Source organism: Protomyctophum bolini (assembly GCF_963924005.1).
Source record: "Protomyctophum bolini genome assembly, chromosome: 1".
NCBI lineage: Eukaryota > Metazoa > Chordata > Actinopteri > Myctophiformes > Myctophidae > Protomyctophum > Protomyctophum bolini.
The window spans coordinates 10,112,512-10,137,511 of NC_137862.1; the positions used below are offsets into that span (position 1 = coordinate 10,112,512).

A 25,000-nucleotide genomic window follows, 5' to 3' on the forward strand; every position below is an offset into this window, starting at 1 on the left:
TTCTATTATTGTTGCGAGTCAGACCGCATGACGGGCTATTCTATAAATGTACGGTGTAAATATAAACAGTGATAACATGTGTACGAGCTTTGTGTTTGTACTTTGTACGAATGGTTGGTTTCACGATGGCTCTCTTGAAAGAGTTTCATCGGGTGCATCTGTGTCGGGCGGGGGGGTTAATTTGCCTCCTCGTCTTCACACCTGGGTGCTTTTGATAGAAGGTAGAGAGCACAGTCAGGTCGTGCGTCTCAAGGACGCTTCGCTAATTAGCCCAGACCAGACTTAATGAAGGCATAAATCAAAGAGGCTTCGTCAAATTAATAACATCCTGACTTTCATCAGTACAGCTGTCCGCACTTGTGGAGGCATGCATGGAGCAAAGGGAGAGAGAGTGAGAGAGAGATGATTGCTTTGCATCACTCAGTTCACACGGGTGAGATTTCTTTTGTAACGGCTTCCTTTCATTATTGTAAATATTGTATTTGAAACTGAAGGATGATCAAATAAACTAAACTAAACTTTAAAAAACCCACCTTATGTATATGTGCAATTGTGCATGCACACACAAACGCATAGCGGTCGGCCGGTCGCCCGTTGGAGTTGAAAAGCTGCAACAGTAAATGGTAAATGCTTTGGGCCAGAGTGAGTGAGGGGTTGAGAGAGGAGGGGAGTTGTGTACTGAGGCAGTGGTGGTGGTGGTGGGCTTTCAGAGGGAATGCAAGAGAGACACAGTGTTTTCTCCTCACTGCATGAGGCTATAGCTGCTCTCCCCAATGTCACGCATTTTGGCTATAGGAAGGTGCTTTTCATCAACGGCCTATCCTCAACTCAAAACCTACCTGTATTATTAACACCCATTTTGGGCGGGAACCCCGGCCCTTTTGGTGTTAGCATTATGTTATGCTTTAGCTATTGAAACATAGTTTTTTCAGAAAACTGTCAGGATGCAGAAGACATTTTTAGAATCTGATCTCAGGTCAGAATGGGTTTTTAACACATGCAGCCTTTCAGCTCAGCGGGAGCACGTGTGACACACCAACATGCACACATGTGTGCATTATAAGTACACATTATGCAAAAGCATGTGCTTTTCTCTCTCTCTCTCATGGAACACCAAAAAAGTGACAATGAACCTCCGTTGCCCTCCGACCCCCCCCCTTTCTCTCTCTCACTCTGGGGACCCGTACGATTGACCAGCATGAGCCAAGATCAGGCATCAGAGGAGGGGATTAGGGTACTATACTCATCTACCCCCTATCCCCCCCCTCCCTCGTTCTCCTCCCCTCTGTTCCCACAAGCTATACTTCTACTTCTCGTTCCATCCTTTTGCCTATGGTGGCACTTTTCCTCTCACCATTTCCATTCATTTCTCTCCGTTTTATTGCCATTTCTTCCTTTCACCGAATTCCTCCTCACACACTTTTCACATTCTCCTTGTCTTGTGCTTATAATTTATGTCTTGCCGTGTGGTTGGGGTAGACACCTCAGCCTGTCTCCCTCTATATTTGAATTTTGAACCCTGGCTCTAACACTCCACCTATCTCTGTCTGTCTGTCTGTCTGTCTGTCTGTCTGTCTGTCTGTCTGTCTGTCTGTCTGTCTGTCTGTCTGTCTGTCTGTCTGTCTGTCTGTCTGTCTGTCTGTCTGTCTGTCTGTCTGTCTGTCTGTCTGTCTGTCTGTCTGTCTGTCTGTCTGTCTGTCTGTCTGTCTGTCTGTCTGTCTGTCTGTCTGTCTGTCTGTCTGTCTGTCTGTCTGTCTGTCTGTCTGTCTGTCTGTCTGTCTGTCTGTCTGTGTCTTCTGTCTCTCTCTCTCTCTCTTCTCTCTCTCTCTCTCTCTCTCTCTCTCCTCTCTCTCTCTCTCTCTCTCTCTCTCTCTCTCTCTCTCTCTCTCTCTCTCTCTCTCTCTCTCTCTCTCTCTCTCTCTGGGTCGTGCTCTTTGTGTCAGTCTTTGAACCAAGTTGTTTGCATTGGGAGACATTAGCATAATCCTCTCTTTCCTCCACCCTCTTTCCGTCCTCCCTCGCTCCCTCCTTATTCTCTCTTTCACTCTGCTGGGGCCCTTCTCTCTCTCTTTGCCATCTCTCTCTCTCTCTCTCCCTCTCCTCCATTCCCCTCTCGCTAAATATTTACTCCTTGCTCAATAAGTGACTGAAGGACACTTGTTCAGAGAGAAAAGGCCATGATTAGAGGGCACTACAGGGCAGAGAGAAGAAATAAGCAACAGAGAGAGAGAGCGTTGGCCTTTTTAAAACCCTGTTTCGTTTGAGGAGGTTTCACTCAGACCTGCGTGTGATGAAATGAAAAGGAAGACGCATATCAAAACATGTGTGTGTGTGTGTGTGTGTGTGTGACTGTGTGTGCGCACACGCGTGCGACCCCGTGCGTCGTGCGTCACACTTTGAGATGGTTTTGGACATGAAACGAGTTGTTTGGGGACGCATGTCTAATTTGTATCGGACTTTAGTGACCAATATTTTAGTACAGTTCCTGTACTAAAATCTGTTCTGTCCTGTCAGGGTTGGTTTGGTTGTGGTTCAGGTTAGGGTAGTGTTGGTTTGGTTGTGGTTCAGGTTAGGGTAGGGTAGGGAAACATGGAATGAATGTAAGAGAATGCAGTGTCCTCAAAGGTTTGCAGAGCGTGTGCGTGCGTGCCCTTATCTCTGGTACTACACACATTCATATTGCCAAAGAAGGCAGCTGTCAATTTTATATCATTAGTTAATGTTTTGTTTTTTTACATAGACCCAGGTAAATATTTGTTTTGAATGACTCAGAGGTGCAATATAGGTCTGAAAGCAGAACTGTGTGTGGTTGTAGTAAGTAAATAAATCAATGTGTGTGTGCACTGCATCCATTGACAAACCCTCACTGGACTGTACTTCCCCCCCAGAATATCCATATTATTTTATAACCAGCAGACGTAATTACCTGTGGCCGGTCAATGGTGAGTCGTCCAGGAAATGGCAAATCCATAAACCTTCGGCAAAAAAATGATGTAGCAGCACATGGAGCAACCTCAAGGAGCGGACTGAAGGAGGTTCAGTGGCTTTTATGTTCTGATGATGTCAGGACGTTATTTGACTGTGTAGGTTTCAAGACCGTCCTTATCAAGGACTCGCTGGACCACTGCCAGAGTGATACAGTTGTCATTGGTAAATGGTAAATGGTGCATTTATATTGCGCCTTTTTATCCACGGTGCTTTTCATAGATTCGCCCATTCATATACGGATGGCAGAGGAAACCATGCAAGGCACCAACCTGCACATCGGGAGCCATTAGGGGTTCAGAGTCTTGCTCAATTACACTTTGACACTAGCTCTGGGGCAGCCCGGGATCTAACTGGTAACCTCATGCTTCCCATCCACTTTGAAATGGGACAAAGTTTGTTTTAGAACGAACTTACTTACTTCAGCCATTTCAATTAAATATATTATTATTATTACATTTATCTTTCTCCGTTCTTTCTGAGAGGTGTGTTGACATTGCTGCACGGGATGGGCCAGCAGCCGAAGCAACACTTAAGCTGTTATGATGGATCTATTGACTGTTTAACCCATTTTGGGCGGAAGCCGGGAACCCCTTTTGGTGTTAGCATTATGTTATAATATAGCTATTGAAAAATAGCAGATCTACAAGCTCATAGCGTGCCCCCGAGTGGCGCGCTACGAGCTTGCAGGTCTGCTATTTTTGAAAAATCGAAGAACGACTGACATAGAAACATAGCTTTTTCAGAAAACTGTCAGGATGTAGAAGACGTTTTTCTAATCTGATCTCAGGTCAAAATGGGTTAAAAAAAAAAGGAAAGAAAAAGAGCAGCTACAGCTACAGTAGCTACCACTGCCAAGAAAAACCCTGCTGGCACTGCAGTGCCACTTGGTTCTCTGAAGGACTGAGCTCTTTACGTCTCTGATAAGGCGTTCCTTGTGGAGAGGTTATGAAAAGAAAATACAGAGAGACATGCAGGATAGGAGAGAGAGAGAGAGAGAGAGACACACACAGAGACGAGGAGTGTGTTGGAGAGGGATGGAAATATTAAGGAGGAGTTTGTCGGAGGATATTAAGACCCCGGGTGTTGCTTGTGTACATTAATTCCCGTCCGTTTCATAGACGACAAGCTACGGCCTCAGAATAGGGACGCTATGGTTCATGTCTGGGCGGGAAGTCGGGGACCCCTTTTGGTGTCATTATGTCATACGTTTTAACTCAAATCTTTGCTTCTGAGCGGTATGGAATAAATAAAATTCAGATGGGGGTCGGTGGCCAATTACATATCATTTTGGTGGTCCTTGACATGAAATATTGAGCACCACTGACATAGAAACATGGGTATTTTAGATAAATGTTGCGGATTTACCCCCTTTACCCCCCTGGGGTTTAAGAGGTTTTAAGGTATATGATGAAAAACCCAGAGGCATCTCGAAAACTCTCCTGAGCAGAAGAAAAAAAAAACTAACGGAGAACGTGACAAACACTATATGAAGTATAAGTATTCAGCAGGCTGACGAGAGATGAGACGCATGGCGCAAAGACTGGAGACATGAAGGAGGTGAATTGTTGTGCTATAGGAGTGAGCCACATCACAGGCGTGAGACGTAGTGTAGAGGATGCTGATGTCGTAAGAGGACCCTTTTCTTCTCGTGATTCGTATTTGGTTGCCGGCTCCGACGCACCTGTGCTTGTAGGAGTGAGCGAGGCCTTTTCGTTACAAAGATGTCGTAAGAGGAGAAGGAAAAGGCTTGTCTGATGTTGGAGAGGAGAGCAGAGGTGCAGAGAGGAGAGGAAAGCAAAGAGGGACAAGAGAAAAGGAAGTGGGGCTTAACGACCATAATGATGTCATGAGGCATAAAACCTTTATCAAGACAGTCAGATGAAATATTCGGCTGAGACCCAACGCACTCACGCACGCACGCGTACACATACACATACACACACAGATCACCCTCATAGGTCCACATCTGTTTTTGTCATAAGAACCCCCCATCATTTTTCTACAGTCTCTCACCCTCTCTCTCTCTCTCTCTCTGTCTCTTAATCTCTCCATCCATGGTGGCTGTGTGATGAGCAGTGTTTAGGCAGATATATTGGTCCCATTAGGGGTACTTGATTCAGCTGCGCTTCGGTAAAGAGGAGGCCATTACCCTGGGCTCCTCCAGACCACTTTAACAACGTGCACATACATCTTCCTCCAGACACACGGCTGACACCAACACACACACACACACACACACACCGAGAGAGACCCGTGTGTGTGTGTGTGTGTGTGTGTGTGTGTGTGTGTGTGTGTGTGTGTGTGTGTGTGTGCAGGAACGCTCCGCTCGGCCACTCTTGTGCCTCTGTGCACAAGCATGTGCACCGTAGAAATGTACTGTGTATGCCCAAGACACATACTGTACAGTACCACTAGTCATACATGCGCGCACACACACACACACACACACACACACACACACACACACACACACACACACACACACACATTCTTTGAGTCCTCTGTGTGTGTTTGTGTGAGAAAGATAGAATGTCGATGTGTATCCGTCTAACTTTAGTGCTGATGATGGGAATGGCAGGTGTATGTCTGTGGGAATTACTTTTGGAATGTGAGCGGGAATTCGGTGAACTCTGACTGGAATAGCTTAGTGAAGGGCATGGTGTGTGGGTGTGTGCACATAACTGCATGTGTGTGTGTGCGCACATAACTATATGTGTGTGTGTCCAAGGATGCTCTGGAGGAAAGCAAGAGGACAAATGGAGAATGCCAAAGGGAAAGACGTTTCAGACTACTGTACTGCATGTGTGAATGACACAAATGTGTTATTCAGGACGGGAACACCTCTTGGTGTTTTGCCCCTTCAGGCCGGCAACTCCTTTTGGGCTTCTTGTTGCTACAGTATGTACAGTATATACTGTAGCAATATAACATATTTGAATAAATATTAGATTATTTCCCCGAAAACTTTTAAAAGTAGAATGTGTATTGTAAGAATGTTTGCGGACCATGTGTAATTGTGTATAGTTTCTGTGTTTACTGGGGATGTAGTATGTGTCTTGAGTTAAGACATTAAATGACATTTCATTGGCAGATTGCAGATAATTTTTGTGCCACAGTATAAGAAGTTTATTCTAATGAGCTTGTAGTGCAAAAGCAGCTATAGTGTGATGATGAGCTCTGCGTCAACAAACAGCGATAGTTAGACCCGCAGCTGGAATGGCAAGTGCATGGCATACTTCAGCTTAAAGACAAGGCTGGCAGCAATTGGAAGTGTCAGTCACACACACACACACACACACACACACACACACACACACCCGCAACAGTGGCCCATCAATTCAGTGCGTGCAACTGCATAATGGAATGGCTCCTGAAACGAGATCCTTGGATTATTTCACCCTCGGGGAGTTGAAACGGAGACACTTGAGAGAATATCCTCAGTTGCCTTATACCTGACACAGCTTTAATTGGTCTGTGCCTCAGAAGTAATTCATGTGCTTATTAATTTATGGAACCTCTTGTCTGATCCTCAGTGGGTTGGAGGGATTGATCAGGACTTCCACATGGGCATTGATTGACCTGGGACATTGTGACATTGTCCGTTTTTCCACTTGATTCCACAAATTTGAGGCGCTTATTACCGTTTTCTTGCCAAGAGTTTCGGCGTTCCTGTGCATGCGCGGCAACGGGCTATGGATGCAGTGTTGCCACGGTTACGCTCCCCACGGGTCTATGTATCTGGAACAGTTTGGGAGTTACTGCAGATGCGCGGCCACAGCCCTATGGGCTGTGTTGTCATAGTTACGGTCGCCCCAGGCTATGGGATTGGGATCAGTGGACTCACCGACAACACCAACAGGCAGAGCTGGCTCACGGCTACAGCGTTATATGCAGGACTTTGATTCAGGAAATTCATACTCACTCACAGCCCCTTTACTCACATTGTACAGTAGGTTAACTATTCACTGTACCTTCAGTTCACTCCTGATATGACAAATGGGGATTAGGCCAGCTATGTTGATTAACATTGGGGGGGGGGGGGGGGGGGGGGAAACATTCACAATTCCTCAAGGAACCATTTGCAGAGTTTAACAGAGTCAGAGTCTGTTGAGTGCAGACAGCAAAGGGGAGGTGTATCTTGAAGTGTAGATATTGCTCTGTGATCTCATAGGAGGAGGTTATAGGCGCCCAGAACTCACAAGGCAGATTATTAGTATTCGTTTTCTTTAAATCCAATTGCTATGAACTTGTAATTCTGCTATTTTTTGAAAAATCAAAGAACGACTGACATAGAAACATAGCTTTTTCAGAAAACTGTCAGGATGTAGAAGACATTTATAGAATCTGATCTCAGGTCAGAATGGGCTAATGTGCGTATTTGACTCTCTGCATGTGAGTGCTTGTGTGTGCGTGCGTGTGTGCGTGTGTACCAGTGGGTGGCAGAGGAATGCAGCAGCGGGTACAGAGGGCTGAGTTGTGTTGTGTTGTGTTTGTGGAGCTACAGTATGTGGAGCAGCATCTCAGTGATAAGTGAGATCAAAGGCAGTCAGAGAACCTCATCAACCCTGAACCGCCTGAACTGCTCCCTAGTGCTGATCCTCTGGGACGATTATAGCCCACCATACTAGCTGTTCTGTGTGTCTGTCTGTGCATCCTTCTTTGTAGGTATGAGTGTTTACACAATATCTCCTGATTTTACGAAGAAAGGGTGGGTGTGTGTGTGTGTGTGTGTGTGTGTGTGTGTGTGTGTGTGTGTGTGTGTGTGTGTGTGTGTGTGTGTGTGTGTGTGTGTGTGTGTGTGTGTGTGTGTGTGTGTGTGTGTGTGTGTGTGTGTGTGTGTGTGTGTGTGCATCCATCATCCACTTCCCTTATGCAGGCATGCCTGTTCTTTGTGCAAAGGAGGATCTACTCTACAGTATGTTTCTATATCTAGCAGCAGTAGTTTTTATTTATTTTTGAGGTGGTTGCTTGAATAAAGCTGGGTTTTCACCAAATGCAGGCTAGACGACCACCAGAACATTTCAACGCTCACGGTTCCGGTTATTTTGGGTCCTTCTGGGTGAAACACATATGTTTAATGTTTCACCCGGCTGCAGATTACAGCTAACTTTATCCATGTCATGTGGTTTCGGGCAAGGGAGGCAATCAACAAAACATTGACTCACGTTAGCTAAGCTAACAAGCATAGCAAAACAAGTGCTACCGATCCGGTTTCTAGTTGTATCAATTCCTGTTGTACGTGTGTGTGTGTGTGTGTGTGTGTGTGTGTGTGTGTGTGTGTGTGTGTGTGTGTGTGTGTGTGTGTGTGTGTGTGTGTGTGTGTGTGTGTGTGTGTGTGTGTGTGTGTGTGTGTGTGTGTGTGTGTGTGTGTGTGTGTGTGTGTGTGTGTGTGTGTGTGTGTGTTGTGCGTAAATTGCGTACTCTTAACCTTTTTGTTAGCTTTAAAGTTTAAAGGGATATTTAACTTTTGGTAATTGTATCACCTATACTCAGGCTTATGTGACAGTTTTTATGTTGCTGCCTGGATTCAGTATGTAGATATTTGATATTCATTTTAGTTGCCCTGTCCCCCTTCCTATACAAACCCATTGTAACTCCAAACCTCATTTTAAGTTACGGTAACCATGACAGATTAAATGACAGTGCCATTTATCGTTTTCATTTATTTTAATAATTATTTTGGGTGTTTTTCTGGAGCGTTGAGAGCGTTGATTTACCCCCAAAAATAAATGAAAACAGTGAATGAAAAAACACTGACCCCTCACGTATTAGAAGGACATTATCAGTCACCAGAAAAAAGGTTGTGTGTTTTCGATGAATCTATCATGGTTCAAATTAAGTTTGAAGTTACAATGGGTTTGTATAGGAAATCTAAATTGTGAACCGAGCAACTTAAAAACTGTCTGGGGTAAGTGGGGTGTTCATAAAAGCCTGAGTAGACGATACAATTACCAAACGTTTTTTTTTGGTAAAGTGAAATATCCCTTTAAGCTCAGTGAAGAGAACATAATAGTGTGTGATGGTTCAGCTTTAAACCATCATACACCAAATCTATGTTCTCTTGACTGAGCGAGCGATCATTTCCCTGTGTGTGCAGTACTGTGCACCCCTCCACGTTGCACTTTGCTCTCGGATGAGCTGAATTATTTAGTGAAAAGACGGGATAGGGTTTTTTTTTCTTCTTTTCTAAGCTGATTGAGGCTTGCTTCAGTCCAAAACACATTGACCCAATGTGTTTTTGAGTCGATCCAATCAAAAACGCATCGACAGTGCATCAAACCACTCAGCTTGAGAATGAATCGATTCTCTCTCTCACTCTCTCTCTCTCTCTCTCTCTCTCTCTCTCTCTCTCTCTCTTTCTCTCTCTCTCTCTCTCTCTCTCTCTCTCTCTCTCTCTCTCCTGCAAACAAGATACACACGCTTGTTGTGCTCCTCCTCAAAACATGTCGGTAGGTCTCTGACAGGTCTGGCAGCATCCTCTCCTGTCCACATTATTGGATTATAACAAGCTTTATATGAACCTTGTTAAAAGCAATTTGGGTTTAAACTTCAGTCAGATAGAGAGACAGGGGAGAGGCTAGAATGTGAATTGACCTTTTAAAGTCATCCTTGCATTTACACTATTTCTCTGTCTCTGTCAATAATGTAACATGCAGAGGTTGGTGGGTCAGTGGGACACTCCCACACATTCATTGAGACCCCCTCTTTCGTGACTGGGTGGGGGCTGTCTATCTGTCTATCAAACCATGTGACGTCGTCATCCATTATTCATGAAGTGCCATGTTGCAGTGTCAATATTTCATATCTCATATCGACGTGAGCAGGCGGTCGTGCGCGCATGTGTAGCCCGGAGGCGTCCGTTGTTATAATAAGGAGCACTCTGATTTCCACTTCCCCTCCTCTCCCCCCTCCCTCCTCACAGGTCTCTCTCTCTCTCTCTGTCTTGGTCTCTCTCTCTCTCTCCCTTGCTTTCTTTCTCGGCCAGTAGTAATTAAATTAAATTAAGTCTGTCTCTGATTGACAAAGGGCCAGTCTTTCAGGGCCTGTTTGCATAGGTAGAATAGGGGTCAGAGCTGGGAGCGGATATGAAGTTAGCCAGGAATGTGCTGAGTTGTGCGGGCCGGGCTGTGGATGCTGGATGCCTGCTTTTGAGACGTGATCCAGTTTTTGCACAATATGATTTAGAGACGGTACAGAGGCGTCCGTCTCTAGACATGGTAACGCCCCCGCCTGCCTCTGATTGACCTACCGACACTTAGTGCCCATCTTACCAGACTTTCCTCCGAGGTGGATAGTCTGGTGACACTGACGCGATGGTTACTCCGTGGTGGGAAATAAATATGTATCTGTGTTTGCATTGCCTTGGGGGGGGGGGTAATAATTTACTATTCTGTCCATTATCGGGTTGCAACTCGAACTCTACCGAACTTCGCAACGCTTGACGCGGCAACTTGCAGCCCTTAGGCCGCTTAGAGGCTCGAGTTCGCTATACTTTATCGGCAAAAATATCTAGTCCGTTGTTGATGTTGGGGAAAATAGTTGCAAAAGCGGGATGTGAACCCGGGATCCGTAGTCTAGTGATTAGACCATTATGCTGGCTGGGCTAATGGGTGGGAATCAATCAGAGACAGAGAGAGGGGGGTGTCTGTAACCAGTAACCACTAAGCAGGTTTCTACAAGCGCCATACGACATCCATGCGTCACACAATAACTGCATGGCTGACGCACCAAGATGGCAGTCCGTCCGTCTGTGGTTTCTGCCAGCCATTTTATTGGCCGCCCAACATGGCTTGATAAGATTATAATTTACTGACGTAATTTGTCAGGAATGTTTTCCAACTAGGTTTGCTCCTCCAAAGCTCATGTCACTGAGGGAGTCACTGTGCCTATTTAGAACCATGTTGGCTTGAAAGTTCCATCCGATGAGTGAAGACGACTGCTTAGCTTTATTGCAGTGGTCTTTTAAATGCTCTGATGCGATGTGTTCAGTTCATTGACTGATTTATAGCTCTCCTCATGTTGGTCACGGCCTTTTGTAACTCTGTTTTTTTGTGCTGGTAGTTTTCCGCATGTTCCTTTTTACAGGTATCCTCTTCTTTGTTAATGCTACAAGTGTGGGTTTTACATCATTTTTACTGGTCCAGGATTGTCTGTTTCACCTTTTAACCCATTTTGGGCGGGAACCCCTTTTGGTGTTTTAAACATTATGTTATAATTTAGCTATTGAAAAATAGCAGACCTACAAGCTCACGAGCTTGTAGGTCTGCTATTTTTGAAAATCGTAAAAATGTGGCACAAATCATTGAACATATTATATTCTTTCAAAGTGAATGTTTTTAACTCTGGTCTAAATGGGTTAAAAGCCTACCGCAAGAAAGGGTGTCAAGTTTAAAGGTTAATATGTATTAGAGACTACATCATTGCGTAACAGTATGAATTATGATGTTTACTACATGTTATGCAATGATGTTCTCCTCTCTCCCGGTCGTCTGAATTCCTCTGATCAGTTCTCTGATATTGTTGACTGACCTCTGGTCTTGTTTTGACCCCTCAGTGCTTCCCACCTGCTCACCGCTGGACTTCCACTGTGACAACGGGAAGTGCATCCGACGCTCCTGGGTTTGTGACGGAGACAACGACTGTGAGGACGACTCGGACGAACAGGACTGTCGTAAGTAGCCCACACACACACACACACACACACACACACACACACACACACACACACACAATATCACATATGTATAGTGTTCTCTCACCTCTCGTGATGCTCTGATGAGTAATGCATCCTGTCGGTGTCGCACACAGGAATTAGCAGATCTGTAAGTTTGTGAACTTGTCGATCTGCTATTTTCACATGTGACAATGGCACGCAACTACGTTTAAATCAGTGTGGTGTGTGTTGTCGGCAGACACGTGGAAATGGTGCGTTTTCTTCATGACTAATTTTGAGGACATTCATGCCAGATATCCGAAAACGTTGGGAGAGGCGTACCCGAGTGCTAGGTTCATGGCGTACCCGAGCGCTAGGTTCATGGCGTACCCGAGTGCTAGGTTCATGGCGTACCCGAGCGCTAGGTTCATGGCGTACCCGAGCGCTAGGTTCATGGCGTACCCGAGCGCTAGGTTCATGGTGTACCCGAGCGCTAGGTTCATGGCGTACCCGAGCGCTAGGTTCATGGTGTACCCGAGCGCTAGGTTCATGGCGTCCTCGAGCGCTAGGTTCATGGCGTACCCGAGCGCTATAGGTTCATGGCGTACCCGAGCGCTAGGTTCATGGCGTACCCGAGCGCTAGGTTCATGGCGTACCCGAGCGCTAGGTTCATGGCGTACCCGAGCGCTAGGTTCATGGCGTACCCGAGCGCTAGGTTCATGGCGTACCCGAGCGCTAGGTTCATGGCGTACCCGAGCGCTATAGGTTCATGGCGTACCCGAGCGCTAGGTTCATGGCATACCCGAGCGCTAGGTTCATGGCGTACCCGAGCGCTATAGGTTCATGGCGTACCCGAGCGCTAGGTTCATGGCGTACCCGAGCGCTAGGTTCATGGCGTACCCGAGCGCTAGGTTCATGGCGTACCCGAGCGCTAGGTTCATGGCGTACCCGAGCGCTAGGTTCATGGCGTACCCGAGCGCTAGGTTCATGGCGTACCCGAGCGCTAGGTTCATGGCGTACCCGAGCGCTATAGGTTCATGGCGTACCCGAGCGCTAGGTTCATGGCGTACCCGAGTGCTATAGGTTCATGGCGTACCCGAGCGCTAGGTTCATGGCGTACCCGAGCGCTAGGTTCATGGCGTACCCGAGCGCTAGGTTCATGGCGTACCCGAGCGCTAGGTTCATGGCGTACCCGAGCGCTAGGTTCATGCTCGGGGAACTTTTCACACTCATCGAGCACTCTTGTGTCCTTCGAGCACCAAAATAGGCCAACAGGCAACAGGGCAAAGATCTTATAGTGTCAACGGGCCATTAACCTCACCTGACTCATGACCTCTGATCCCAGGTTACACAGTCACCTTTTGAAACAGTCACTGTGCGTACATGTGCGTGTGTGTGCATGCGTGTGCACGCCCGCCCGCACATGCAAGCATTGTGAAAATAGACTGCAGCTGCTGTGCATGCAGTCAGATTGAGGCCCGGTTAAGTAAGGTGTGTGTGTGTGTGTGTGTGTGTGTGTGTGTGTGTGTGTGTGTGTGGTGTGTGTGTGTGTGTGTGGTTATGCACAAATGTATTTATATATCATCCATTTACAGCTAGCAGTAATGTTTCTGCATACAGCTGTGTGTATACTATCATTTTCAGCACCTGGTGTTGTCGTGAGGCTAGGAAAATGAAATGAGTAATATAAAGTGAGGACATTTTTGCCGGTCCTCACTTTTCCAGAAGGCTCTTTTGGGGTCACGGTTAGAATTAAGGTTAAGGGCAAAGGTTCAGGTTAGTTAATTATGTACTAGTTGGGGTTTAATTTTAGTTGTGTATAGGAATTAATTTAATCGCAGGGAAGTTTTCATGCAGTATATATATAGTAAAAGTGTCACCCGTGCGCGCGTGTGTGTGTGCGTGCGAGCGTGCATTTGTGTGTGTGTGTGTGTGTGCGCGTCCCAAGCCGAGGGATAGTTAGTGGTCAAATCATGTGCGCACGTCAGTGTCCACGTCTACCCTTTAAAATTCACCCAGAGTGACTCAGGCCGCTGAATGTGTATAATCCCCTCAGATCTGTGTGTGTGTGTGTGTGTGTGTGTGTGTGTGTGTGTGTGTGTGTGCGTGTGTGTGTGCGTGCGTGTCATTCCCATGGCTGTATGGCAATTCAATTTCATTACACTTACACTCTGAAAATAGCTCTGTTCTAAATGCAGACACCACATGGTGGAGAGAGAGTCACAAGGTGTCCTTAGTGTACTTACTGTACTGTCTGCTACACAGTAACATTATCATTGTTCATTTCACTCTCGAGAGTTTACATATTATCCCGGAAGTGCACTCATGAGACATACATTAACATGTGTCCTTATTCTCTACAGCCTCACCTATCACAAACCTACTTTATGGACACACTAATGAACTCATCAATGCATTGATTCATCTTGCATAATGTGACTATTAAGCCAAAAAAAAGACTGCCAAAACTAAGTGCTCCCTCGGAAATTACCGACACAGAAGAACTATACCCCCTTTTCATCACCACCACAACTGTGACCCATTTTAAAACAAATCCAGCTAGACTTGTGGGGGCGAAAACAGCAGGATGTCTCGAGCGTGTGGACATGTTCACTCTGAGAGTTGTTCCTGTGATATAACACTATTATGCAAATCAGGAGGCAACCCATGGGCATACCGAGGGTGTGCTCCCTTTGTGTTAGTTTTAGAAGGGATCGCTGTGGACCGCTTGCATGGTTTCATCTTCGGGTTCTTGGAAACGCCCCCCAGCCACTGCGTTAGTTTTCCTGAGGTTAGGTTTAGGTATAGTTTTACTGAGGTTAGGGTTAGGTTTAGGTATAGTTTTACTGAGGTTAAGGTTAGGTTTAGGTATAGTTTTACTGAGGTTAAGGTTAGGTTTAGGTATAGTTTTACTGAGGTTAAGGTTAGGTTTAGGTATAGTTTTACTGAGGTTAGGGTTAGGTTTAGGTATAGTTTTACTGAGGTTAAGGTTAGGGTTAGGTTTAGGTGTAGGCTGTCAATCACAGCGACTGGCCAGTCACAGCGCACCCTCTACTTCAATCTGTACTCAACCCGAAGATAAAACCATGGTTGCCTGTGGACCCGACCCATCGTGACCCTAACGCTGGCAGTCGGTTCTCTTTATTTTCAGCTTCATTGTCAGGCGTCTTGTAACAGAAACCCGCAGCTTATCGCTCACTGAAAGTGTCTCCAGGTGAGGAGGGGCTTCAGCCACATGGCTTAAAGCACCGAACCTGGCTCTAGATAGAACCTGGCTCAGTGTGCTGCAGCTCACTGGCTGTAAAGCGCTGTTCAACATGAACCACTTAACTCTGCTCAACCCTTCACCTTGATGTTTTTCCCCTTCGTTTTTTTTGTTGTTAAATCTCTCCCTTTCTACCGCGCCTCATTCCTTCACACACTCTGTTTTTCTCTCTGTGATTTGTGTTCCCTCCGTCTCTGCTGACCCACATATCAAACAGCCATACATGGAATCACTTCCTCGTGGAAGGAGGTGGTGATGTTTTGGAGGGTTGATCCATTCGTCCATCCGTCTGTGTATCGCGCCGAGCCGGCTATGAATTTTTCATCTTCATGCCTCGTAAATTTCTCCCCCTCCCTCAATCCCTGAACCACTTATTTTTTTCATGCTTTTTCTTTTTCTTCTTTGCCGTAAGCACAGTTTTTATCTTCACCAGTCAGGGTGAAATCCCGTCCAGATTTCCATGATGCCATTGTTTTACTTCATTATTTAAAGTGTGTGTGTGTGTGTGTGTGTGTGTGTGTGTGTGTGTGTGTGTGTGTGTGTGTGCACGTACACGTGCATATTTGTTTGTGCGTGCACGTGTGTGGGGGTGATCTGTCATGTTCAACTGCAACTTCAGCACTTGTCAAAGTTTCCCACACAACTTGGAGGTGTGTGTGTGTGTTGGGGGGGGGGGGGGGGGGGTGTGTGTGTGTGTGTGTGTGTGTGTGTGTTGGGAGGGGGGGGGTTCGCATAGCTGATGTGCAGAATTTTGCATGTATCAGAGGAATTGCAGTGCAAAAAACATGACAGGATTTCTGTGCCGTACGCACACACGCACACACACACACACATAAATATAAGCGGCTACACACTCACACACACACACACACACACACGCACGCACGCACACATGCGTGGGCGCACATGCACGTCTCAGTGTATGCATTGGCGTACACGGAGTGTGGTAATGACTCCTGGTGCCCTTTGCCCCGTGATGGTTTGATGGCTGTATGAGTGATGAATGTCCTCAGGGCGCGGTGGCCTTTCACCTCCCATGTTTACCTTCCAAACAAAGGGACCACAGACACACACACACACACACACACACACACACACACACACACACACAGAAAAAGGAGAGAGACGGAATCAATTCATTTCTAAAGAAATTAATTATTGATTAGACGAGCACATTTTCTTTGCCGATGTCGGGTAAAAGAAATAATATTTAATTTCAGTCAGCTTGTGGGCTTTCATATCACAATCAGGAGGAGAATCCATTTTAGAGGCATATTAGCCCTATCACTGTAACTATATGTAACAAAGTAACTGTTACTGTTGTTAAGTAGTGTCTAGTAATATTTACCGGTAAGTCAAGTAACAGTACTTCTACTGTACTTAGGAGGAGGATATTCTAATACACACTCAATTAGCCATAAGGTGGCATATTGTAAATGTAGCTAGATCTGGGGATTCTTCAGAGCATACAGTGATAAAGTAATGTCATTTGTAACGACAATCTCTTGTTCATGGCATGGTAGTAGTGCTTATATTATTAATTACATAGGTTACTAACTGTGCTTGATCGAATGTATCTCCGTCTCTCGCCAATCATTCTGGGTAAATTGAAATCCACGTTCCATGTTACAGAAAACGGGAAACGGGTCGTTTACTGGTCTTGCAAAACAACAAATTTGATTAATCCTAATTACAATAAAAGCCTATTGAATCATTGCTGTGGCTAATGCAATGACAAAGCACTGGAATACTTAAGTAGGAATATTTCCATAATGATGCTGTGCAAGTAAACAAAGTAATTGAATTCTAGGATGCCCTGTCAAAATCAACACGGAACACATGCACACTTGCATGTGCACGCATGCACGCACGCGCGCACACACACACACACACACACACACACACACACACACACGCACACAAACACCCTTACATTTGCTGGTCTACAGAAACAGATGTTTTTAAATACCTTTGGTTCACACTCCAGCAGGGAGCATGAGGCACCTAGGGAGGAAGTGAAAAACGTTCATCCTCTGTTTTGTCTGTGACGCAGTCGCAAGCACGTACACACACATGTACCTACACACACACACACACACACACACACACACACACACACACACACACACACACACACACACACACACACACATATATCCACACGTGCACTCAGCCATTCATTCACACACCCGCCCTGTTGCTAAATAATAAATCAGCCCCCTGCCATAGCCCATCCAGGCAGAAATGGATCATGCTTGTCCTGCAGGACAAACCTGTTTATTTGGCCTCGGTCAGGCATGAGTGGGCCTTGCTATCGATCTCTGTAGTAACAGTAGACGACATTGTTTTGTAACGGTTGTTTCGACGGAAGAGTATGGGCACTGGAACTTCAAACCAATGTCAGCCTACAGTACATACAGTAGGTAGCAGACAGGGACCTCCAACTCCACAAGGACTATATGTCTGTGTTGTATGTATCATTCTCAGTTTTGAAAACTGCCTTAAACTGCCTTCTGTATGTGAATGTCAAATAGAAGGCGACTGACACTCAATATATGTGGATTTCATCATTGGTTCATCATATGCAAACAAAGTGTGCTCCTCAGAGTATATATATATATATATTAGGGATGCACCGAAAGGGAAATTCTTGGCCGAAACCGAATACCGAATATAGGAAACAGTTGGCCGAAAACCGAATACCGAATAGCCGAATACATCTTTGTTGTAAAGCTACCTGATTATGGAAAAAGACATGATTATGGCAAAACCTAAACACTTATGGGTCCATTAAAAAAACATCTAATTAATTGGAGGCTTTGTGATTAATTAATCTCAAATAATCACATTTTAATCGCATATCAATAGGCCTATTTGACCTGAGCAGTGAGCTTTTTTTTCTACATAAGCATAGGCAATAAAACAAGTAGTAATAATAATAGTAATATTATTTATATAATGCTTCTCTGAGTACTTAAAGATGCTTTTCAAGGGGAACATGAGAAAACTAATAAAAAACAACTTTATTAGGGAAAAACTAAGACTATGGAATAAAATAAATGAAAGTGGAATGAGATAGCTGGGGAAAGTAATATTCTAGAGGTGGGTTTAGCATGTCTCTGAGAAGTGCATAGTTTCGACAGGTCTTCCTGCTGTGGACACTGGACAGTGAAACTAAACACGGGCAGATGCAAGGATAGTCTATCATTCATTTTATAATGGAAACCAGCAACATGTTGATGCAAAGACGTGTAGCTGCTCCAAATGATATTCCCATTCGTCTTTGTGTCTGCCCGTGTAAACCTGGTGTAAACGCAGCATCGAGTGTGAGGTGTTTAGTTGGGGAACGGATGGAAAGTACTATAGTGTTATTAAGGAGGACTCCTTCTAACGATATGGACCAGAGCTAAAGTAATGTTAGCTCCCATGCTAGCTAGTAGCTACACTCGTCAGACAACACCACCACCATCCAGATCGGGTGGAAGGCAGCTGCTGATATCACGTTGCTTGTGCCCGTGGATGGGAAATAAGATTTAAAAGGCTATGGAAGCGCGGATGAAAGCACAGATGTGTGCAACAATAAAGTTGTGTCGGACTCGGATCTGTCTGTGCATTCCGTCTGCTGACTGCTGCTCGTGTGTTGTGAGTGACTGTCTTAAAGAGCGTCATAAGCATGCGCCCTTCCTGCGCTGGAAGTAGCAGATCTACAAGTTATCTACCCGTCGCAATGCACAGCGCTTTGGGCTTGTACATCTGTGTTTTCCCCGCAGTTTAGTTGAATTATATCGATTCACAACTTTAGGACCACTACTACTATTCGGTGATATTTTTCGGCTTATTTGAGCCGAAACCGAATAGGCCGAAAATACATTTTTAGCCATTTTCGGCCGAATATTTTCGGTGGCCGAATTTTCGGTGCATCCCTAATATATATATATATCTCTGTCAGGCTGGGTTGACGAGAGGAAGCTGGGGGGTAATAGCATGTCTACAACCTGGAATTCCAAATTGGGATTGATTGGATCTTGCCTTCAGGATATATTGGCCCCTGCACTGTCATTGTCTCTCGACCCATGAGATCATTTGCAACTAATTTGGTGAAAATAAATCATGTTTCTGCAACAATTTTGTTTTATCATACATTATACGAAACACAGTACATTCACCAACTGCCCAACAAGGGGTTCAATGAGGTTGTCTTCCTTGGCCTACTGGGCCAGTTCAACCTTGGTTCATGTGTCCATGTTTAGCTACAGACTGACAGATAGACAAGACGGACATCAGGGGTGAAAACCAAATCTCTGCCTGCTGAGCCAAGCAGAGATAATTAGTGTATTTTTCCTCTATTTCATATTTCGAGCATGATAATTGTGGAGGTCTGAGCTTGTGACATTATGACAAGTAAGGCCTATATCGGGACTCAACGATCTCAACGAGATGTAACGATCACATGTTTGTCTGTGTATTCTCTTTTTGTAAATTCACTGTGCTCAGTGACCCGTAACTGATTATCTCTCTGTCTCTCTCTGTCTCTCCCATGTCAATGTCTCTGTCTCTCTGTCTCTGTCTCTATCTCTGTCTCTGTCTCTGTCTCTGTCTCTGTCTCTCTCTCTCTCTCTGTCTCTGTCTCTGTCTCTGTCTCTGTCTCTCTCTCTCTCTTTCTGTCTCTGTCTCTGTCTCTGTCTCTGTCTCTGTCTGTCTCTCTCTCTCTCTCTCTCTCTCTCTCTGACTCCGCAGCTCCCAGGGAGTGTGAAGAAGACGAGTTCCACTGTCAGAATGGCTACTGCATCCGCAGCCTCTGGCACTGTGACGGAGACAACGACTGTGGGGACAACAGTGACGAGCAGTGTGGTAGGTTGCACGCACACACACACACACACACACACACACACACACACACACACACACACACACACACACACACACACATCCGCAGCCTGTGGCACTGTGACGGAGACAATGACTGTGCGGACAACAGTGACGAGCAGTGTGGTAGGCACACTGTACACACTCACACAATAATTTATAGACCTACTGTAATAGTACACACAGTACTTGTGCTGTGCCCACAGATATTTGTCTTGTGTGTATTTTACACACTAAAGAATGCATACACACACACACACACACACACACACACACACACTGCACTTGTTTATGCTGAATGGAACACGCTAATGCACAATCTCAGTCTAAACGAGAGTGTACAAATCAAACCAAATGGGCCCATCTGGTTCCATTTGTAGACTTTCAGTGAGGGCTGTATTTTGCGTGTCTTAAGTACCAGGTCTTATTCACTAACATGAGTAAACTAAAGACCTGGAGGCGTGATCAATGCCATTTGGCTATTCTGAGTGGCCAAAGAGCATTGATCACGCCTCCAGGTACTCAAGTTAGGGAATAAGACCTGGTACTTAAGGCACGCAAAATACAGTCCTCAGAGTTCAATTAACAGTGAATCCGTGTCGATTGGGGTCTGAGAGATAAAAACAAATCATCAAATTGGGGTCTGTGGCCTAATGTATATCAAACTGGGAGTCCTTTAACATTAAAAGGTTGATAATCACCGTTATAAACCGTTGACATAACAATTACCCTTGACTGAGCATTGGTGTTCTGCTCATGTGTTTTCAGACATGCGTAAATGTTCGGACAAGGAGTTCCGCTGTACGGACGGCAGCTGCATCGCTGAACACTGGTACTGTGACGGAGACACGGACTGCAAGGATGGCTCTGACGAGGAGAACTGCCGTAAGTTGTGCTGTGCATTGTGTCCAGTTAAACAGGAAGCTTTCCTGAACGTTTAGAGCAGTAAGTTGTGCTGTGCATTATGCCCAGTTAAACAGAGAGCTGTGCATTATGCCCAGTTAAACAGAACGCTTTCCTCAACGTTTAGAGCAGTAAGTTGTGCTGTGCATTATGCCCAGTTAAACAGAGCTGTGCATTATGCCCAGTTAAACAGAGAGCTGTGCATTATGCCCAGTTAAACAGAGAGCTGTGCATTATGCCCAGTTAAACAGAGAGCTGTGCATTATGCCCAGTTAAACAGAGAGCTGTGCATTATGCCCAGTTAAACAGAGAGCTGTGCATTATGCCCAGTTAAACAGAGAGCTGTGCATTATGCCCAGTTAAACAGAGAGCTGTGCATTATGCCCAGTTAAACAGAACGCTTTCCTCAACGTTTAGAGCAGTAAGTTGTGCTGTGCATTATGCCCAGTTAAACAGAAAGCTGTGCATTATGCCCAGTTAAACGGAACACTTCCCTCTATGTTTAGAGCAGTAAGTTGTGCTGTGCATTATGCCCAGTTAAACAGAGAGCTGTGCATTATGCCCAGTTAAACAGAAAGCTGAACGTTTAGAGCAGTAAGTTGTGCTGTGCATTATGCCCAGTTAAACAGAACTCCTTCCTCAACGTTTAGAGCATGATTGCGGCCAAACAGAGGGGATTGAAAGAGTGTGAGTGTGCGTGCGTGCGTGCGTGCGTGCGCGCGCATGCGTGCACACTTTCACCTGTATATTTTTTTACTGTATGCCTTCTGCGTGCATCTCCTGTTAAAAAAAAATCATTTTGTTTTAACATAAAAATAATCTGATAAACAGGTTGGTGCTCTCAGAAAGGATGTCATTAAACACACACTTATCGGTTTACGGCGCAATGCAAATATGAGCCAGATAATATAAATATAAACAAAGTATAAAACAGCCTGACAAGCGGGCATCAATTCCTCCAGCTGGCACACCCCAGAGATGCTACAGTGTGAGGGAGTGGGTGGTATTTGTTTCAAATGCTGAAGCATGGTTCTAATCCCTTTTTGTTTGTTTTCGGTCAAACATAAAATTAAAAGAGCTAAATAGCGCTGAGCTGCTGACGTGTCCTGTCAACAATGTCATCGTCATTACATATCACATTGTGTGTGTGTGTGTGTGTGTGTGTGTGTGTGTGTGTGTGTGTGTGTGTGTGTGTGTGTGTGTAGCATCTGATGTGATGGCAGCGACGTGCAGCGTTGAGGAGTTCCAGTGTGCGTATGGCCGCTGCATCCTGGACATCTACCACTGTGACGGAGATGATGACTGCGGAGACTGGTCTGATGAGTCCGACTGCTGTACGTACTCACACACACACACACACACACACACACACACACACACACACACCATCCACAGAGCTCTAACCCCCTCCCTCTCCGCCACCTCGACGGTGTATTGCTCAGTCGACGAGCAACGCCACAGTACAACTGACAGCCTGTCACGACCGCATACACACAGCTTATACCGCAACAGATTGTTGGCCACATACGCTTTTCAACACTCAACCTACACAGATGTTGGGCCAGGGTGTGGGGGACTCGAGACTTGAGATGTTACTGTACGAACACACACACACACACACACACACACATCCTCCTATGCAACATTAATTATGGTCAAACTGGCAGATTGGAGGTAAACAGAAAAGTAGGTAGACAGCCTTTAACCCATTCAGAAGGGGAACCCCCTTTTGGTGTTTTAAGCATTGTGTTATACTTTAGCTATTGAAAATAGCAGATGTACAGGCTCATAGTGCGGCACCGAGACATTTTGTAGAAGACGGAAGACATTTTGTAGAATCGTTCTCAAGTCTAAATGGGCTTTCCTACGTCCAGCTTTATTTCCCCTTTTATCTACCCCTTTTCTTCTTGTTCTCTACCTCTGAAACCCTCTTACGCTTTACGCTCTGGTTCTTCTGTCTCTCTCTCTCTCTCTCTCTCTCTCTCTCTCTCTCTCTCTCTCTCTCTCTCTTCCCCCCCCCAAAACTCAGAGTACTGCTACATGCTGTCTCTCCCTGCTGGTTGACAGCTGCTGTTCACGCTCTGTCGCCACCATTTGTTGTCAGAGCTGAAATACTGTCACACACAGTCTATACACACACACACACACACACACACACACACGCATGTGCGGTCACGCGCACACACCATACGCATTGTACCTACAGTCAGACCTACAGTACATTCATGCACATCTAGTTGGTAATTCCACTATGAACCTCTGCCGTGGAATCGGGGTGTGATTTTAGAATTATTTCACAGTTGCATTTCATGCATGAAACTTATGTCAAGATCGCAAACGGGAACAAGCCGTGCTATGCCAATTTAGAATTTTCTAAAAGCATCAATTTGTGTTTGTTCGTCTTTAAAACTAAATTATATAGCTGTTATTGCAAACAGCTGTGCACTTGTTTACGCTTATGTAGATGAGCAACCAAGACACAAGCGTCCCATTTCGCCATGACCTCCTGGTCTTCAGCCATTCTTTTGGATGTGCTCCCAGAGCGCTCCCAGAGTGCTCCTAAAGTGTAGTGATTTCCGAATGACAAGAGAGCACTCTGGTGCCCTTGGAGAATTTCCTTTTTTTTTAGTGTGCAAGAACTGAAGGATGAGGAGGTTCAGTTTGATAAATGATAAATGATAAATGGCGCTTTCTCCAAAAGCGCTTACAGCGTTCATTACATTCACCTGTTCGCACGCACGCACACATTAACACACTGATGGCAGAGGAAGCAGTTAGGGGTTCAGTGTCTTGCTCATGGACAGTTCAACAGTAACTCAGGGGGATCCGGCGATCAAACCCAAGCAGCCACTCTACCTCCTGAGCCACTGCGCTTTGATGTGTTGATGTTCTGTACCTTTTTACGGAGGACTTAGCCAAGTCATGTTAGGCTCCCCCACCCACCCCTCTCTCTTTCTCTGTCTCTACCAGCTCATCAAACCTCCTCGCTTGCTAACTAGCCTGGCCTCTGAAATATTTAACTTTTCTCTCCACCAGAGAGCTGAGTTGGTATATCAAAGGCAAGCTGATTAATAAATAGACAAAAAACAGAAGGAGATGGAGAGAGAGAGAGACACACAAAGAGAAAGATAGTTATTTTTAACATCCTTCATGTTATTTTGTTTTCCTTGGCCTGTTTTATTATTGTATTACAGCATGTTCTATTATTGCACTTTGGATAGACTACCTGTCTACCTGTCTTCTGGAAAGAACTTTGGGTCAACTGCTGTTGTTTTTAAATGTGCTATATAAATAAAATTGACTTGACTTGACATGTATCCATTTTTAACTCTGAGTTACGAGAACCAATTTGGTTCCAATTGTACACTCTCAGAGTAAGGTTTTAGCACATGGCTGTGGAGAGGAGGCATTCCACAGAGGCGGCCGACAGACCATCCTCACACTACATTCTTTGGCATGAGAGAGAGAGACTGTGTCTCTGGACACATGAAGAGAGAGAGAGAGAGAGAGAGACTGTGTCTCTGGACACATGAAGAGAGAGAGAGAGAGAGAGAGAGAGAGAGACTGTGTCTCTGGACACATGAAGAGAGCTTTGTGTTGGTGCAGCCTCTCTCTCTCCATGTCTCTATCTCTCTTTATCTTTATTTTCTCTATGCCCCTGTCCTTCTCTCTCTCTCATCGCTCTCTCCCCTTCATCTCCCTTTCTTTATCTCTTTCAGTGTGTGTGTGTGTGTGTGTGTGTGTGTGTGTGTGTGTGTGTGTCTCTCTCTCTCTCTCTCTCTCTCTCGATCATGCACCCGCATACATGCACTCTCACAAAAAAAATAATCTTGCATGCCTTGTTAGTGGCTGTGAGTGAAGAGGTACTGCCTTTGTACAGCATGGCTGCAGAGATGAAAGGTGTGTGTGTGTGTGTGTGTGTGTGTGTGTGTGTGTGCGCGCGCGCGCGCCGGCGCGCGCGTGTGTGCGTGCGAGCGAGAGAGAGAGACCAAGTTAGCTGTGCACACACAAGACAGAATGAAACGCAGCAGTGTGTGTGGGCGTCCGTGTGGTAGAGTGGCTCCCAGCTGATCGCCCTATGTGACTCTCTCTCTCTCTCTCTCTCTCTCTCTGGAAGTGCCACCTGGTGTTTAGTTCAGGTCCCCAGCTCTCTTTTCTCTCACTTCCTCTTCTGACCTCTCCTCCTCTTCTCTCATGTTCTTCTGACCTCTCCTCCAGCTCTGCTCTTCTCTCATGTTCTCTGGTGTATGCTATCCTACTGCGCTCTCTTCTTCTCTCCCCTCCTGTCCTTTCCTCTTGCGCTCTCCTCTCTCTCTCTCTCTCTG

At 45.5% G+C, this 25,000-nt stretch overlaps 1 protein-coding gene across 4 annotated transcripts in view; it reads left to right on the top strand.

Annotated features, from left to right (window-relative positions):
• lrp4 (low density lipoprotein receptor-related protein 4) overlaps positions 1-25,000 on the top strand; it is a 118,503-nt gene that overhangs the window by 58,394 nt on the left and 35,109 nt on the right. For all 4 annotated transcript variants that reach the window (XM_080766119.1, XM_080766120.1, XM_080766122.1 and 1 more), the window contains exons 3-6: positions 11,543-11,659; positions 19,644-19,757; positions 20,541-20,657; positions 21,881-22,009. In XM_080766119.1, coding sequence (XP_080622245.1) covers positions 11,543-11,659; positions 19,644-19,757; positions 20,541-20,657; positions 21,881-22,009 — 477 coding nt within the window. The remainder of the gene's footprint in view (positions 1-11,542; positions 11,660-19,643; positions 19,758-20,540; positions 20,658-21,880; positions 22,010-25,000) is intronic.